General features: G+C 33.9%; 3 protein-coding genes and 1 long non-coding RNA gene across 6 annotated transcripts; 2 read left to right on the plus strand and 2 right to left on the minus strand.

The window, feature by feature from the left end:
• Positions 1–832: 832 nt before the first annotated feature.
• LOC147948773 (uncharacterized) lies at positions 833–2,100 on the minus strand. Its single transcript, XR_015573731.1, has 3 exons — positions 1,689–2,100; positions 1,438–1,592; positions 833–1,335 (listed from the first exon to the last, which is right to left on the minus strand). It is a non-coding gene; the product is annotated as an uncharacterized LOC147948773 (long non-coding RNA).
• A 2,594-nt stretch (positions 2,101–4,694) lies between these two features.
• LOC109127329 (uncharacterized) lies at positions 4,695–5,229 on the minus strand. The gene has a single exon (XM_019231929.2). The coding sequence runs from the start codon at positions 5,038–5,040 to the stop codon at positions 4,798–4,800; it is 243 nt and encodes an 80-aa protein (XP_019087474.1). The 5' UTR covers positions 5,041–5,229; the 3' UTR covers positions 4,695–4,797.
• A 2,019-nt stretch (positions 5,230–7,248) lies between these two features.
• Positions 7,249–18,902, plus strand: LOC104723984 (uncharacterized). 3 transcript variants are annotated; one of them, XM_087484681.1, is made up of 15 exons: positions 7,249–7,425; positions 15,046–15,124; positions 15,334–15,781; positions 15,876–15,944; positions 16,031–16,132; positions 16,218–16,286; positions 16,376–16,498; positions 16,713–16,760; positions 16,857–16,963; positions 17,047–17,118; positions 17,273–17,324; positions 17,465–18,090; positions 18,178–18,387; positions 18,469–18,589; positions 18,672–18,902. In XM_087484681.1, exons 3-15 carry the CDS (start codon positions 15,356–15,358, stop codon positions 18,729–18,731), a joined length of 2,085 nt encoding a protein of 694 aa, XP_087340807.1. In that variant the 5' UTR covers positions 7,249–7,425; positions 15,046–15,124; positions 15,334–15,355; the 3' UTR covers positions 18,732–18,902. The 3 variants fall into 3 exon arrangements, with proteins under 3 accessions (XP_087340807.1, XP_010440722.2, XP_010440751.2); XM_010442420.3 differs by lacking the exon at positions 7,249–7,425 and having other exon boundaries at positions 14,977–15,124; XM_010442449.3 differs by lacking the exon at positions 7,249–7,425 and having other exon boundaries at positions 15,109–15,212.
• On the plus strand, positions 7,802–8,482 carry LOC147948774 (uncharacterized). The gene has a single exon (XM_087468491.1). The coding sequence runs from the start codon at positions 7,802–7,804 to the stop codon at positions 8,480–8,482; it is 681 nt and encodes a 226-aa protein (XP_087324617.1).
• Positions 18,903–19,039: the final 137 nt, after the last annotated feature.

The raw sequence follows: 19,039 nt of genomic DNA on the forward strand, positions 1-19,039 counted from the left end.
ATATCCAACCGCCTTCTTTAAACGATTTGTTGATTGGTGATCATTAGACCAATTCGTTTGCAAACGAGGTGTTTAGTTGCTTTAATCAGACCGGTAATCATTCTTCTTCTATTTAACTTTTGAAACAAACACAAAAAGAAATGTTTAGGTCTACAAAAGACCGAATTTTATAAGCTATTAACTGTCAAAATTTTACGAGACACAACCTAACTTTTATAAACCACACACATTAGATTGAAAATTTGGAAATCCCAAGCCCACGGGGAAGCAAAATAATCCGACCCAAGCCCACGTTCCATAATTTCTATTTACCAAATCTTTTGAGTTTTGACTAAACTACAACAACTTTTCTAAATAACCCAAAACATATTTTTTTATATAAAGTTTGATGTCAAAATTACTCATTAACGAGATCGTGATACGTGTCAAATCTATTGATTAGATGTTGACAAATGTTAATTTTTCTTTTTCTCATTTGGTTGATATGTGGCAACTTGTTCTGTGGGAAGGTTGTTAAAGGCTGAGGGACCAGGGTTCGAGGAACGCCTGATGCACCAATAACCTACTGGTGGATTTAGATATCCACCGTGATGGGTTAGGATTGATGCCCTGTAGGGCCAGCCTATAGGGGCAACTAGCAGTGAGGCTAGTGGGGTCCACGGACGGGTTGTCACATAAACTAAAAGGACCCGACTTGTTTTTTTTTTAAATAATAAATAATAAATATATAAATATAATATAAATATAATATAATAATAAACAACTAAACTACACATACCCACTAGCCACCTAACCACAATCACATCAAACAGCGGAAATAATAAAACCAATAAATAACCAATAAACCAATAACCAATATCAAACAAACAAAAATAATTCTAAAATCATAAACTAAAGATCCAATACACATAAACAAGAGAACCAGCAATCCAAAACAATATTCTAAGAGTCAACTCTAGCAACCTAACAAAAGCCAGACAACAACCAAGCACTAGAACATCCTCCTCTTCATTGTCATGATCCCACGGTCACACTTTGCATCTACCTGCACCACAAACACAATGAGATGCGTGAGTATTACCAGAAATACCCAGTGAGGCAATCCTCCCATTTACGAGCTATAAACACAAGCAAATCAAGAGTACAACTACAAATAAAATATAACAAACCAACCATTAAACTGAACTACTAATAATACTTTCACCACACCTACACATCATCACACAAAATAAGTCATACAACCCAATCGCTTAGATAAGCTCATGGTCACGCACTCCCCTTAACAAGTGATTCACGAACATCACTACCAATATCCAAGAACAACCAAAATCGCTCCTACAACCAATCACAACAACAAACAAACAATGAAAACAAACTGCGAGAAAAAAAAACAGAAAAGAACAACCTCACAAGTGAAACCACGAAATCAAAACGAACCGTTAACTTTATAATCCCTCCGGCGAAAAGCAAAGTCTATACGTCCAGAAGCTTCCCACAAAATTTTAGCACGATCAGATCTCAGATGAAACCGCAATCGATCCCGAAACATCTGTTAGTCTCAATCCGCGACTGAGACGAAACGCTCCACGAAACTGTCAATATCTCTTAGAATATTAATTCAAATTCACTTCTGTAAAAAGGAGAGTGTACGAAACTCTCTTAGCTACAACCCTACCAAAAATCAATACCTTTCGAAACGTTTTGAGTAATCGTATCTTCCTTCTCCCAAACCCTGATAGTTTTATTCTTCTCATTACTCTAAAGAAAAAGCTTCATCTCCTTCTCTTCCTCCTTTACACTAAACAACCAAGAGTTCTCTCACTATCTCTTCCTTTCTCTCCCTCTCTCTCTCATAACAATGTCGACAATAGCTAAAACAGGAGAGGAGGCCTGATTTTGAGAAAGAGATTAGGGATTTTTGGTTTACTTAGATTAAAACAGGATTTAATTAAACCAAAATTCATTAAAATCCACTCTTATGGTTTACTCAACATATCTCAAACTCTATTTACAGCTTCTCCTGTAGGAAGGTTGTTAAAGAGTGGGGACCAGGGTCCGAGGAACGCCTGGCGCACCAATATCCTACTGGTAGATTTGGATGAATAGTTCCTGTCCACGGTGAGGGGTTAAGATCGATGCCCTGCAGGGCCAGCTTGGGGTCCGTTGGGGCGGCTAGCGGTGGGCTAGTGGGGTCCACGGGACGGGTTTTCATATAAAAATCCCCTCACCGTGGAATGGAACTATTCATCCAAATCCACCAGTAGGTTATTGGTGCGCCAGGCGTTCCTCGAACCCTGGTTTCCATCCTTTAACAACCTTCCCACAGGACAAGCTGTCACCAATTGAGCTGCAGATCAATTGGTGACAGCTTGTCCTATAGGAAGGTTGTTAAAGGGTGGGACTAGGGTTCAGGAACGTCTGGTACACCAATAACCTACTGGTGGATTTGGATGAATAGTTCCTGTCCACGATAAAGGGTTAGGATCGATGCCCTGCAGGGCCAGATTAGGATCCGTTGGAGCGGCTAGCGGTGGGCTAGTGGGGTCAACGGGACGGGTTGTTACAGTAATAACGTGGGCCTTATCTAGTTTTATAGGATTTTGAAACCATAATTTTGGAGGATTTTATGGGATTTAGGAAATTTGGAATTTTGATAGATTTTAGGGAAATTGATATGATTTATGATAAAAAAAATTTCAAATTCCACCTTTTTATTTTTGTGCAAACTTCAAATCCCACCTAAAACCATGAAATTTAGATTTATGTATTTTAAACTAAACAAATCCTCTTAAATTCTCCAAAATCTCTAAAACTTATTAAAATCCAAATCCATAAACTGTTTTGAATAACAATAGATTTTAAAGTAGATTTTTAAATCATAAATTTAATAACAGTGAATTTTAATAGACTTTTTAAAATTCATAATTAAATAACATAAAATTTGTAAAATTTACACAAATTACTTAAAATGTAAGTTGAATACACTATCTAAATATACCAAAACCCAAATTTTTTGTTTATAGGAATCTCTGGATGAGTCACACAAATTATTGAAGAAGAGACAAGGAAATTAAGAATCGACATGTGTTGTCCACATCTTGAGAAAACGTGTCATGTCGTTGCAATGCAATCTTGCCACACTATATTGGAAGAGGACTAAACCAAGACTCGGAATTGTCGCGTGAGAAGAGAACCGGTTTAGAAGAGCTGGTTTACTTTGGCTTTTAGACCCTGTTGTATATAAACCATCGTACATTATATGTTTAGAAGATTTCATGCTTTTGTTTGTGAATGTAAAGTGACGCATGTGTTGCTGGTGAGAGAGAGAGAGAGAGAGAGTTATGATCTAGAGATGCTCTAGAGCTCCTTTCATTAAACAATTGTATCGATTCTTCCATTTTGTAGACAAAGATCACTTCTCCTCTCTAACAAAGTGTATAGACAACATGCGCAATATATGGTTCGTAGCTGTAGATTGGGTGTTTGTCCGGTCAGAGTCTATCAAGAGTTTGCAATCACCTTGGAAATTGATATATTTTCCTCTATCTTAGACTCCAAGCCGATTGCATCAGTGTATCTATATATTGTATCTATATATTGTATGTAATATATACGAGCAAGCTTATATAAATATGTTTAATACTCTATATGTTTCAAAATATAGGATGTTTTAACCAAAAATACACAAATTAAGAAGTGTTTAATTTTTAAAAGTTTAATCAATCAGAAACAATATCGCATAATAGAAAATATTAAATAAATTTAAAAGTTGTATAGAAATTTAAAACTATCTATAAAACAAAAAATCTTCTCTAAAACATCCTATATTATAAAACGGAAGAAGTATATAAGAAAAAAATGTTATATGATTCATTCCTCTGTTTCTTGATTCCGAAGGTATGATATAGATAATAATATGTTTTCATGCCTAGTTAATGAGAATATGAAACGTATGTTTGTTGTTGTTGTTGATCTTTTTCAAAAATCAGAAATGTTAGCTCTATAGTTTCCAAAAAGTCCACCATCTTTACCAGCAACATGACTCGATTGCCTCTTGTTTTGGCTTGGCTTTCAACAAAACTGATCACAACTTTGGTACATTAAATTACCGTGGAAGATTCTCGTTGTAAGGAGTTCCGGTGAGGTGACTAGTTATTTTATTCCACTATAAGATTAACTAAAAGATTTGACTCGTATTTAAAAATAGAATGTTATTCTTACGTACCATCTACGTCTCGTTTAACGTATTTTACTATGGAAACAGATCCATCTACGTCTCGTTTAACGTGTTTTACTATGGAAACAGATCCATCTACGTTTTCTTGTAAGCTAACATACCAATTTTTTTTGCTATGTAATTACATTGCATCCATTCAAATCTGTATTTGTTTTAATTCTGGCATGTGTAAAACACCTAAAAACCAAACTAAACTGACCAAAGTAAGCGGAAATGTGCAATCCAATTCCATAGTTACAAACATAAGAATTAGTGTACGATTAAAGTACATTTTTTGGGGGTCATCATTATTATGTACAAAAGAAACCTCTGACCTAAATAATGGTACTAAAATAGTCTAATAGCAAAATTGGGAAGAGTTGTTATAAAATTATAACAAAAACAAGTTTTTCTTAGTTTTAGATTTTTTTATCATGAAGCTACTAAAGAACTTGGTGACATGACAGGCTATGGAGGATGCTAGAAAAGTCTCGAATTCATTGATTATTCTATTTACAAAGATTTTAGTTGGCAATAAGATCCGGTACAAATATGAAAAATTAAATAATTAAGAAAAGGAATTAGAGGGTACAACCACAAAACAAGAAGAAGCAACAGATCGTAGTAGCGATAGCTAAAGATTCAACGATCGAGACAAAACTCCACAAAAGATCATCGATTATGGAGAGATTACCCGACAAAGACAACAATCTCATGTTCCAACCGGAGCTCAGGTAAGAAAGATTCACCTCCGGCCACCGGAATGCCCATGATGACGACAGATACGATGGTAGATCCATCAAAGTCCATCGGGAAGCTGACATCACCACCTTTTTTTGCCTCCCTCCCTTTCTTCTTGGTTTTATAATTTTTGTTCTTTTTGTTTATACAAATCTTTTCTTCTGGGTTCTAAAAAGACATAGGAGAATTGTGTTATTTGTTTTGCAAAGACAAAAATGAAAATGTATTTATTAAAATAATGATGTGAGTCACTGTTTATGACAAGTGGTTTTAATATAGAGGTCATTCTTTTAATTATATTCTATGTTATAAACGTATCTAGTCGACAAAATATCTCAAGTTAGTAGGACCAGATAAAAATACTCCACAAATGATGATAATTTGGATATCAGTATATGCAAATCCACTTTGATCCGTTTTGGAAATTTGGATATCCAATAACACGTTGAAAAAAGAAGAATATAATTGCGTATTTATCTTGAATAGCATAAAATTTCTTTATTATTTTCTTTTATTATATTTTTGAGGGATACTTTGAGAATTACAAAATAAAACCAGCGAAAAAACAAATTTTTTTGAAAACTAAACTCTATAAAAAGGAAGCAAGCAACTGATATTAAAAAAACAAATAGAATACAATGATAAAAGATGTCAAACATAAATGAAACATACACAAAATGAGAGATTCGACAAATTAGATTTATCGAACTAAACAAGAAATTATATCTTCAACAGACTTTAAAAATATATATCAAAAATGTTCATGGGCTCACGGCTAAAGTGTTTAGTAATCGAATTTTCTTCTAAGTATACCAGAGTGTTTAAAAATAACATAACTCCTATCTTAAGTTTCATAACTTGCCAAGATAAAACCAGTCATAATTTTTCACACTTTTTCAGTATATACAATAATATTATAGATAAGGTGCTAAAAGAGAATTTATTCTACTAAAATTTGCAATAAATATCCTCTATATTTCATATTTTTATATTCCTAACATTATATAGAAAACATTAATAAGCTAAACATTGAAGAAATATACTTAAGTTCACCGAGGTGAACCCCTTTGCTCACGTTCTCTTTGATAAACCAATGAAAAATGCGAAACAATACTTTATTTTTAAAAAATCAAAATTAAAATCTTAAAAACAAAATCATGTAAAGAAACAAAATATGTAGACCTTTTTAATTTATTAAATGAGTTTGAATGTCAATTTAGATTTATATAAAAGGATTATGATTTCAATTTTTGATTAAACGAAATTATACGTTGGTTTTGGTTTATAAATGAGGATTTAGGGTTTAGACTGTACAATTAAACGAGAATATATGTCAGTTTAAGTTTATAAATGAGAATTTGAGTTTACAATTATTATGTGGTGGTTTAAGTTTATAAATGAGAATTATATTTTAGATTTTATAATATCAAACAAATTTCTATATCAGTTTGGGTTTAAAAAAAAATCGGATTTAAATTTTATAATTTAAACGAGTTTATGTATCAGATTCGGTTTAATTAAATTAATTTTTCTGATTTTCGTAACAAAAGGATTCTAGATATTTTTTCAAAACTTCTAATAATATGTTAGGACTTAGGACTAAGATAAATAAAGATAGAGATAAATACACAAATCCCTAATCTAAATATTAAGAAAAGAGGGGACGTCACAAAATATTAATACATATATATTTTCTAATTTATTTTGTTTTATTTTGATTTTAATGGGATGATTTTCTAAAATGCCATTTTTGCCTAACCATTTTTAAAATTTGCCATTTTTTACTAAACTTAAAAATTAGGGAATGTTTTTTTCCATAAAATACATACTTATAATAACAAAAACTATACCCTAAAAGAAAATGGAACCTAATCAACCCAAACATAATGTGTAATTGTGTTTTTAAATATAAGAAAATAGAAAATTTAAAATAATTTTAAGGAAATGGCAAAATCTATCAATGTCACTCAAATAATTCTTTATCTATAATTAACTTGATTTATTTTGAAGTGTTTATATTTAGTATTACTTGGCATATTTTCATTGGTTTACAAAAAGGAGGTAAAGGAACTCAAGTATTTATGTAAGGAAAACAATATGGTTTGTATCAAGTAGATCTTTCTTTTTTTGTACTATTTCAATAATTATGTACTGTTGTAAAATATGTGTTTATCCATCACAACATGTGTCCCTCTTCATTAGATAATACTTGGAACACTTGTTCACCACTTATCCTCAACCTTTCATTGTCTCCTACCTCTATAAATAAGAGTTATGTACAAGAGAAGAAAGATAGTGAGAAGTCTTACCATCTCTCTAGTTTCTCTGTAGCTTCTCTCTACCATCCCTCTAGTTTTCATACACTCATCTCTAGATCTCTTCTCTTCTCTTTTGATCCTTCCAAGCTTATGATATAGTTCACAACACGTTATCAGCACGATCAACTCTCGATCCGTCATCCGTTTGAGGTAACATTTAAGTTATGTTAAATTTGTTTAAATTTAATTAGCTTACATGCACATTACTATATGTATTATTTATAGAGTAAAAGACTATATATATATACATTCTTGATCTAATGGTAGGCTCTGCCTCTTTGATCATTTAGATCTACATTCTTGATCTAATGGTAGGCTCTGCCTCCTTGATCATATGTTCATATCTATATATTTATAAATCATATGGAAGGCTATGCCTCCTAAAATGATTGTTTTAATTTATGAATTTATTATATAGCTTATAATTTTGTTTTATAGTTTAGATTTATTGCTAAAACAATATTTTACAAAATTATTTCATAAAATTTTATATTTAACAAATTGTCTTATTATTTATATAGTAATCATGTCAAACTTGGCAAAGCTTAAATTCGCCGTCCTTGATGTCTCTGGAAAAAATTATATGACATGGGCACTAGATGTAAAATTCTATCTGAAAGGGAATGGGTTTCTCAAAACCCTTGATCCGTCAGAAACGGGGTTAGAAGAGGAAAAAGCAAGAACCATGATGTTCTTGCGTCACCATCTCCACGATGGTTTAAAAAATGAATACATCACGAGAGAAAATCCTGCAGATCTCTGGATCGCGCTCAAGGATAGGTTTGATCACCAAAAGTATGTGATCTTACCAAAAGCCAAACATGAGTGGCTAAACCTGAGGTTTCAGGATTACAAAAGTGTAAGTGAGTACAATTCCGCTTTGTTCGGAATCACTTCAAGGATGGCTCTCTGCAGAGAAGAAGTTTCCAATTATGATATGATCGAGAAAACATTCCAAACTTTCCATCCTTCAAATGTACTCCTGCAGCAACAATATCGAGAAAGAGGGTATACTCGATATTCTGAATTAATGCAAGTTTTGCATGTTGCTGAACAAAATAATGAGCTCGTGATGATAAATCATCAAACCTGTCCAACTGGATCAGCTCCACTTTCAGAAGTGAATGTTGCTACATCCAGCTATAATAATTGGCAAGGAAGAGAACGTGGACGCGGACGCGGTCGAGGCCGTGGTCATGGTCGTTGAGGAGGTCGTGGAGAAGGTCGTGGACGAGGAAGAGGAAGAGGTTTCTCTCCTAATGACTTCAACGCAAGAAAAACCAACAAGCATCTTCAAATCAATAATGTTGGTCGCGTTATAAAGAAACAAGATGAAAGTACTTGTTACAGATACGGCATGAAAGGACATTGGTATCAGACCTGTCGTATTCCAAAACATTTAGCCGATCTGTACCAAGCATCCCAAAAGGCAAAAGAAAGGGATGTTGAGACCAACCTCATCTATGATAAAGCTGGACCTTCTTTCCATGGCCTAAACGATGGACCCCATCTTGATATAGCAGATTTTCTCGTTGATAATGAAAATGGAAAATCATGCGAATAAGGCCTATATGCCAGATATGCTTTGTCATAGTTTGATATGTACTTTATGTTTTAACAAATGTCTTTTTGAATAGTAGGTTTATTGTAATATATAATAAGCTTTTTTTGTAAGACTTTATGTTATTTTATTAATTTTTATTTTATAAATATTTTATCTCAGAAAATGTCAAATTTTGAGATTGAGGATGGAGACATGTGTCTAGCAGACAGTGCTATAACGCACTCAATACTTAAAGAGAAAAAATAATTCTCCTCTCTCAAAATAAAAGACTCTGCTAGAAGCGTGAGCACTATATGTGGTAATGCAAATATTATTATAGGCTCTGGAAAAGCCAGTTTTTCAATACCAAGGGGAACAAAATTTGAAATTGATGCATTATATTGCCCTAAGTCTCATAGAAACTTGATTAGTTTCAGAGATATCCGAAGAAATGGATATCATATAGAGACTCTGAATAAGAATGGCATTGAATATCTTTGCATAACATCTGAGGAGAAACATATATTGGAAGAATTGCCAATGTTATCCTCTGGATTATATTGCACAAAAATAAATAATTTTGCGTCTTATGTTACAATAAACTTTAAGTTTACTAGAACATTTAAGATATGGCATGAAAGACTTGGACATCCTGGTTCAGTCATGATGCGAAAAATTGTGCAAAATTCCAATGGTCATCCATTGAAGAACAAAAAGATTTTTAGATCTGATGAGTTTTCATGTGATGCATGTTCTCAAGGAAAACTCATAATTCGGCCATCGCCAGCCAAAATTGGGAATGAATCACCATTGTTCTTAGAGAGAATACATGGTGATATATGTGGACCTATCCACCCTTCATGTGGGCCGTTTCGTTATTTTATGGTAATGATTGACGCATCTAGTAGATGGTCAAATGTGTGTCTATTGACAACAAGAAACACGGCCTTCGCAAAATTCATTGCCCAAATAATCAGGTTGAAATTTCAATTCCATGATTATGCCATAAAGAAAGTCAGACTTGATAATACTGGTGAATTCACTTCACAAGTTTTCAATGACTATTGTATGTCAATAGGAATCGATGTTGAGCATCCGGTTCCTCATGTTCATACACAAAATGGCATGGCTGAATCTTTAATTAAACGGCTACAACTCATTGCTAGACCGTTAATATTGAGAACAAAGCTCCCAATTTCTATATGGGGTCATGCTATATTGCATGCTGCGGCATTGGTCCAAATACGACCAAGCGCATAGAATAACTATTCCCCTTTACAATTAGCATCTGGCCAAGAGCCAAACATATCCTATCTCCGTATTTTTGGATGTGCGGTTTATGTTCCTATAGCCCCACCGCAAAGAACAAAAATGGGACCACAAAGGAGATTGGGTATATATGTCGGTTATGCATCACCGAGTATAATTCGATATCTTGAACCGCAAACTGGTGATATGTTTACGGCATGCTTTGCCGATTGCCATTTTAATGAAGATGAATTTCCAGCGTTAGGGGGAGGAATTAAACAAGTACCAAAAAATATTACATGGTATACACCATCTTTGATATATCTTGATCCCCCTACAAACCAATGTGAACTGGAAGTTCAGAAAATTGTACATTTACAAAATTTGGCAAATCAATTACCAGATGCGTTCATAGATACAAAAAGGGTGACAAAGTCATATATCCCCGCTGCAAATACACCATCAAGAGTTGAAATTCCTAGAGAAGAGTTTGATGGGAGCAAAGCTAATGAACCTAAGGTTCAATTGAAAAGGGGGAGGCCAATGAGCTCTAAAGATAAAAATCCCCGAAAAAAAAAAAATGGGAGATGAAAAGGTTCAGGAAGAACCAAATAAAGAGAAAAGTCCTCAGGATGATACAGAAAAATGTGAGGATTCTATTAACTATGCCCAAAATGGAATGTTATGGTATAGAGATGAAATCGATGATGATAATGGAATATTCCCTTTTTTCTGTATCTAAAGAGATTGATCATGAAAAAGATGATCCAGATCCAAGGTCCGTATCGGAATGCCAACATAGGCCTGATTGGGAGAAATGGAAAAAGGCTATGCAACTAGAGTTGCTCTCCCTCAATAAAAGAAATGTCTTTGGACCTCTTGTCACTGCATCTAAAGATGTAAAACATGTTGGTTGCAAGTGGGTATTTGTGCGAAAAAGAAATGAGAAAGATGAAATCACAAGATATAAAGCCCGACTTGTTGCACAAGGTTTTTCTCAAAGACTTGAAGTTGATTATGAAGAAACATATTCTCTAGTCATGGATGCAATTACATTCAGGTACTTAATGAGCCTAACGGCTTCTAAGAATTTAGAAATATACCTAATGGATGTAGTGACAGCATATTTATATGGATCATTGGATAATGATATATACATGAAAATTCCAGAAAGATTTAAGATTCCTGAGGCATTAGACTCTAAGTCTAATGAAATTTGTGCCATCAAATTACATCGATCACTTTACGGATTAAAACAATCCGGGCGCATGTGGTATAATCGCTTAAGCGAATACCTATTGAAGAAATGGTATGTTAATAATGAAATATGTCCATGCGTCTTTATAAAGAAATCTCCATCGGGATTTGTGATCATTGCTGTATATGTTGATGATCTAAATATAATTGGAACTCAAAAGGAGATTGATGATGCAAGAACTCATATGAAAGAAGAGTTTGAAATGAAAGATCTTGGAAAGACTAAATTTTATCTTGGGCTCCAAATAGAAAATTTCCAAGATGGAATATTTGTGCATCAATCAAATTATACGAAAAAGATTTTAAAGCGCTTTAATATGGACAAAGCGACTCCTTTGAGTACTCCAATGGTCAACAGATCTCTGAATGTCGATAGTGATCCATTCAGACCTTGTGAAAACAACGAGAAAATACTTGGTCTCGAAGTACCTTATATGAGTGCTATCGGTGGACTCATGTATCTTGCAAATTGCACTAGACCGGATATTGCATTTGCTACGAATCTACTTGCAAGATACAACTCATCTCCTACTCGTAGGCATTGGAATGGGATAAAACATATTCTCTGTTATCTTCAAGGTACGATTGACTTGGGATTATTCTATCCTAGAAACTCTTTGGTTGGTCTAGTTGGTTTTGCAGATGCAGGATATTTATCAGATCCACATAAATCCCGATCCCAAACTGGATATGTTTTCACAATTGGAGGAACTGTAATCTCGTGACGCTCACAGAAACAGACTTTGGTCGCCACTTCCTCAAATCATGCAGAAATAATTGCTCGTCATGAAGTATCAAGGGAATGTGTATGGCTCAGATCAATGACTAACCATATACAAGAATCGAGTGGAATAGTCATCAGCAAAGAGCCAACAACATTATTGAAGACAATGCTGCTTGTGTTGCCCAAATCAAAGAAGGTTACATCAAAAGCGACAGAATAAAGCATATACCTCCAAGATTTTTCTCCTACACTCAAGAACTCGAGCAAAAGAAGGAAGTTGATATCCAACATATCCGCTCATGTGACAATCCAACAGATCTATTCACAAAGGCGCTTCCGACTACCACATTCAGAAAGCATATTCATAATATTGGAATGCGGCATCTACGAGATCTGTGAAGTTTTTTCGAGGGGGAGTTTACACTACTGTACTCTTTTTCCCTCGTCATGGTTTTTCATCCCACTGGGTTTTTCCATGATGAGGTTTTTAATGAGGCAGTGTGTAACTCATTGTTGGTGATGGATACTCAAGGGGGAATGTTGTAAAATATGTGTGTATCCATTACAACATGTGTTCCTCTTCATTAGATAACACTTGGAACACTTGTTCACCACTTATCCTCAACCTCTCATTGTCGCCTACCTCTATAAATAAGAGTTATGTACAAGAGAAGAAAGATAATGAGAAGTCTTACTATCTCTCTAGTTTCTCTCTAGCTTCTCTCTACCATCCCTCCATTTTTCATACACTCATCTCTAGATCTCTTCTCTTCTCTTTTGATCCTTCTTACAATCATCTTGTTGCTTCTAAGCTTATGATATAGTTCACAACATGTACTATTTTGTTGTACTATTTGAAAACATTAATAAGTTAAACATTGAAATATATATAAGATCCTACAAAAAATCTTGCGATTTACATGTCACCCAATTTTTTTTGTGCTATTTTGTTTTTCCTACTTTTTTTTTATTGTGAGGACGAAAGTTAAATACTTGTTGATGTTTTGGTCCCATATTCATCCGAACGTGTTTCATGTTTCCTTGGGCTCTTCTTCTGTGTGTCCCACTGTTTTTGCTTTGGTGGCTGATTATCAATAATGATCATTGTGTTTTGTGGGTACTACTACTACTACTATATGTTGATACAATCAGCGAAAAACCAAATTCCAATTCAAATGAAATCTTTAGGAGAAATTAAGGAGTAGACATTACATTATATTAACATCCAATTATGTTTTGGGAATATACAGTGCTTAATTTTTTTTTTTCTGTATAATTTTACTCTTAAAACTTCTTTTAAGCTGAATTACCAACATTTTAACTTTTATTAACTAGTAGAAAGTAAAGAGATTGTGATATATTTTATATAGGATTGAATTTCGAGCAACATTTTGAGACAATAACAAATTGTGTATATGGTTTCTAATTTCAAGCTAGGATCTTCTAAATTTCATTCACAGTAAGATATTCTTTTATGAACCAAATTGAAACCCATCAGTTTACTAAACTCCCGTTCCTAAAAAGAATAAAATAAAATTAAGATTCTACGTAGCATTAACTATTAAGTTAACACTGTTGGCCAATGGATGGAGCTTCGTGGATATAGATCCCAAACCTAAAGCCAATGAACCAACCACATGAGCTGGACTTAGGGACCAAAGCATGATCTCCAATGATTTGAATTTTCAGGGAATAGGTTTTATCTTTGGAACTCAAAATTTGTTCTGATTACATCTTTTGGATTTGTTCTTTGTTAATAAAGCCCAATAAATTTATGTTTTAGTTCATAATGAAAATTTCTTAGATATTGTAGTCTTTCTTAATTGATACTAGGATATATCCCGTGCTTATAGCACATGTCAACATTTTAAAAAAAAATTTATAATATAATAATAAAAATTATTGTTTTATTTTTTTTTTAATTATTTTGTTTGAGATAATATTTATTTTTAATTGTTATATAAATCTATTAGTCTATTTGAATACTAATTATTTTAGAATATTATAGTATTTTATTTTTGACGTATTATTATAATTTTATATTGTTTATTTGTTGTATTTGCATCATATTTTGTGAAATATAAAATAGTAATTTTAATATTATAATTGTGAGTAAATAAAAATTATTAATTTACATAAATTTATTTTTACCAACCCGCCAATGTGGAAATTAAAACACATATTTTCATATATTGAGTAATATATCTTCGTTTTAAAAAATTCAAATCACAGCATATGCAGAAAAAAATATGCATTTTATTAATTATAAGTATTATATGAAAGTTCTAAACAATTTGTAAATAAAATAAAATAAAATAAAGATGATAGGAGAATCATAATTTGAAATCTTAACAAAATCTTCGAATTTAGTTATTAAAAATAATTGTATTGTATACTTGAATATAAAATCTTAGATTTTAAAATTCTGATTAGTTTATATATTTTCTAAATAAATAATTAGTAATTTCGTCCATAATTTATTAGAGAGAGAAAATATTTTTTTAGATTTTTTTTAGATTTTTTAGTATTTGATATGTGAGTGTTTTTATTTTTAATTTAATTATATTTACTTAAATTAGTTCATTAAGCTTAATTAATTTTTTCTAATGGCAGTTGAATGTAATTTTTTACACATTTTAAGGTTAATTTCATATTTGTACTTCTCAATTAATATAGTAGGATTGTTTTTTTTTCTTCTTCTTGATTATAAATCAGTATATACAATTAAAGTTTTATAAAGAGACATAGATCATCATATTTGAACTAATAATATATTTTCATTATTTTTTAATGATTTTAATATATTAAATACACTAAATATTCTAAACTTAATTAATACTCCCCCAATTGGTCTTATAACTTCAATAAATATTAGTTTTTACAAAAAAACCCTAAAAGGTTTACTAGCTCTGTTGGAGAATTCGTCTCATAATATCGAGTTTTTGTTTTCATATATCTCTGGTTCGAGCCTTAAAGGTTTCAATTTTTTTTTTTTCAGTCTTTCACTTTCTTCGCCGACGTTTCTCTTTTGCCCGGAGGAGTGTGACTATATCTTCTCTTCTGTTCTTGATTTACAGGTTTTTACCTTGTTTCTTTCTTGTGCACACTTTCCGTTTCTATCTCAGTTCGTAACAGTTCAAGATTTATCGATTAAGATTTCTGAAAGTATTGGTTTTTAAAATAGTGATTTAGACAAAGTTTGAATCTTTGTTATGATTACGTATTGGGTTTGATCGGTCTTTTGTTTTGTTTGATGAATTAAAACCCTTAATTGCAATTGTCACAGGAAGCAAAAAGCTAAAAAAAATATGGACTTTGATGATGAACCCAAGCCAAAGGAGGTTGCTAAAACCCGTAGATTCGCACCTGGCCGTGCGGGGAAGCCTAAACCGAAACCTAAACCGGAACCCCCTGCAGCTAAACCGGAGCAGCCGGCGTCGTCACAAACTGAGTCTGTGAGCAAGAGTGAGCATGACGTTGATGCCAAGTCCACTGGTGCTGCTAAGGTTGAACCACCTGAGGTCTATAATGGTGCTGTGAAAATGGAGATTGATCCAAAAGTTGATAAAGAACCGGAGATCATGGAAACTGAGTTGATTGTGGAAGAACAGCTTCCGTTACAGGAAGAGAAAATGGAAGAAGATGAAGAAGAAGAAGAAGAAGAAGAAGAAGAAGATGTTGTTGTTCGTGAAATCGATGTTTTCTTCAAACCGTCTATTGATGCTAATACCGAGGTCTGTATTGGATTAGATTCTTCAAACGACATTTTTGGTTTTCCTAATTGTTTATGGAGTTTTGATTAATGTGTGTGTTTCTTAAATGTGACAGCTTTATGTTCTACAATATCCTCTAAGACCGTCTTGGCGTCCATACGAAATGGATGAGCGATGCCAAGAAGTGAGTGTTCTACTTTGTGTATTGCTATTACTTGATCTGCATCTTTCTTTTGGTTCTAATCTTTTCGTTTATTTATGTGTTTTAAGGTTAGAGTGAATCCTTCTACATCGCAAGTGGAAATTGATTTGTCTATGGATGTTCATTCGAAGAACTATGACTCCACGTTTGGAGTAAATATGACTAAGCAGGTAGGGTTTTAGTTTCCAACCTTGATTTATGTTTGATCTTTGTGATGCAACTTCATTTCTCTTTTTTCTTTGTTCATTTTGGTAGACTTTGAAAACAACTTGGAAGCAGCCTCCTACGTTGGATTATGCTGTTGGGGTTCTTTCAGGTGATAAGGTATTGTTTTCCTCGTTTCGAAAGCTTGATAACATTGTTGTGGAATGTGGACTGGATACCTTATTAATTTTGGACTTGTTGACTTGCAGTTACATTTGAACCCTGTTCATGCTGTTGCTCAGCTTCGACCGTCTATGCAGTATCTTTCATCTGACGGCAAAAAGAAACAAGCAGAATCCACTGAAGAATCTGTCGGAACATCCAAAAAACAGGTATAGATCATGATCCAAATTTTGCAAAAGAATTGAGGTTTATTGATTTTGGTTCAATTTTTAAAGCGCTGAAGATTTAGCATTATTGCTCAGTCTTATTTCTATTTCATTTCTTCTTTCTGCTGTGTCAAAGATTGGCCTGAGTAGTTTGGCTACGCTTATGCCACCGTTTACGTGATTCTAGTTTTGAGTCTATATATTCTATTTGTGGCAGAACAAGGGAGTGCAGGCTTCGACGGATCAGAAACCAAATAATGAAGATGTATGACTTTTATTTAGCTTTTATGTGATCTTTTCTTTGGTTTGTTGGTGGATATGGCTTGGTAAACTTATGCTGCTATCTTTCTTCTTCCTTTAGAATTGGGTTGCACTCACGTATCATGGACTTCAGTCCGAAAGTTGCTCCAAATATCTTAACGGGATGATGTCGAATGGCAACTCTTCATTAGATTTCAACATGAGCCCGTATGATGTCTTCCTTTTCACTTAGTTCGCCTTAGAGAATTTGGGGCTTTCCTGCTTACCGTAAAACTTGTATTTCCTTGAAGGGGCGTTTATATCAATGAACTGTGCCGTGGAGGAAGCAACAAAAACTCTGAATCGAAAGAAACATCGAAAAGGTACAATATATCAGGGTCATCTAGTTAACATTTGTCATCTAATCATCAAAAAGAAAATTCACTGTCGCTTTACCAATGTCTGGTCTCATGTGTCATCTAGTCAACGTTTGCACCCTTTTATTATGTTCCTTAAGATGTAGTCTTCTGCCTACAGGGACTTGCTCTCCTTACCACTTAAAGAACGTGTGCAAAAGTTGCTCTGCGAGGTTGGTAGCTATTGTAGTCAGCGTTATGTTTCACAATTTCCTGTTCTTTTCTGTTTTTCAAGATGAAAGTTATATGGTTTGTGCTCTTTTAGTTTTGAGTAAAATATAAGCCATTTGTCTAACTCGTTCTATCATAACAGGGACCACCGCTGCTTCGATACAGTGTTCTTAAGCATTATGCCTCTGAGTTCTCAGACGAGGATTTCTTAGAGGCCCTCCAAGAATATGGCTGGTTAGTTCAAGGTTTATGGACTCCCAAAACTAGTCTACTAAAACTAGACGGGCCTGTAGGAGCTTCCAGGGATTATCTCCTGTGTCTGTTCAGCAAGAAGACAACTATAAAGTACTCCGAGGTTGAAGCGATGGGTGGCCTTAAGGATAAGGCGAAAACTATGTTGACTGCATTTGCCAAAGAAAGGCCTCTGCTAAACGATTGGAAGTTCAAAGAGCCCACTGATGTCTCATTCATAAAATCCTACCCAGCGATTGTTACGGAGCAAGATAATTTTCTTACGGAAAAGAAAAAGAAGCTAGAGTCAGTAATGAGTACCCAAGGAGGAAAAAGTAGAGCTAATAACAGGAGGAATGTTGTTGGCAAAAATGCATCAGTTACAGTTAAACCGGAGGTTCCAACAACCCTCTCTGACAAAGGAGGAAGTTCAAGAAATACGATACCTCGTGCTGATGGACAAACAATGCCACCGGAACTTGAAAGGGCGTTACCAAAGGCCTTAAAGAAGGTGTTTCAAACTCACAAAGTTTGCAGGTGAGATTCGTTAGAATTATACTTTTCAATTATCTGAACTTTGAAATATTTCAGATTATTGGATATGAAACGGATTTTTTTGTGCAGCTACGAGACAATCTGCCAAGGACTTAGGGATCTTGCAGTTTCGACATCGAATAATCCAAAAGCTGATTCGGGCATGGCAGTGAATGTGGCGTTAGCTGTAGATGCTTACCAAGACGTTCTCCAAAAAGCTATAAGTGATGTGGCTGTTGACATTTACGGCTCTTTTGTCTCTAAGTCGTCTCCAGACCACCCAGAATATGATGCTTTGAGGTTACTTGTTTGTTGGAGCATACTCACATTGGTTCTTTATGTTTCTGTGGAAACTCTAATGTCTGTGTTCGTTATCATCAGGAGAGTGGTGATTAAGCTCTTACGTGATAATCCACCTGGAACAAGGCTTATGAAGGCTCAGGTATTTACAGAAGGCAGGACCGAGCTTAAACGTGAAATCACCAACAACGAATACATAAAGGTCTTCACTTGAGTTCTCTTCTACTTTCTGTGTTTTGACCAAAAGTGTTGTTGTTTTAGTCTCTGACTCTGTGTTGCCGCAGGTGATGCACGACCTCTGTGAAACCAACTCTTCGGGATGGGTTTTACAGAAAGCTCGATGATGAGTTCTTCAGGATCATCACTCACAAATCATTATGACTAGAGATTGAAAATTAGAGAATAGGTTTTCATAAGGATCTATAAATTTTGATATATCCTGAGAATTCATTTTGTAAACGGTTCAGTAATTTTTGAGAGTTTTTTAGTATTTATTTTTCCTCTTTGACATCAAACATCTATTTTTTATTACTCAACTAGAGTTGGTGAGACAAGCCACACTGTTATTGGAAAAGAAGTGGTCAACTTTAGAGTTCCAAACCTAGTCGAATTAGTTTAACTACATACAATCAATCCCAAAAGCTGGATTAGA

This window comes from Camelina sativa, chromosome 2 (assembly GCF_030686135.1).
Source record: "Camelina sativa cultivar CO46 ecotype springtype chromosome 2, ASM3068613v1".
NCBI lineage: Eukaryota > Viridiplantae > Streptophyta > Magnoliopsida > Brassicales > Brassicaceae > Camelina > Camelina sativa.

Bases quoted from the DNA above. Each gene is read 5' to 3' on its own strand.
- LOC104723984 (XM_087484681.1), top strand. From the start codon at position 15,356: ATGGACTTTGATGATGAACCCAAGCCAAAGGAGGTTGCTAAAACCCGT. The intron at 15,782-15,875 runs GTCTGTATTGGA...TAAATGTGACAG, and splicing joins CTATTGATGCTAATACCGAG to CTTTATGTTCTACAATATCC. The intron at 18,590-18,671 runs GTCTTCACTTGA...GTGTTGCCGCAG, and splicing joins CCAACAACGAATACATAAAG to GTGATGCACGACCTCTGTGA.
- LOC109127329 (XM_019231929.2), bottom strand. From the start codon at position 5,040: ATGTCAGCTTCCCGATGGACTTTGATGGATCTACCATCGTATCTGTCG.
- LOC147948774 (XM_087468491.1), top strand. From the start codon at position 7,802: ATGTCAAACTTGGCAAAGCTTAAATTCGCCGTCCTTGATGTCTCTGGA.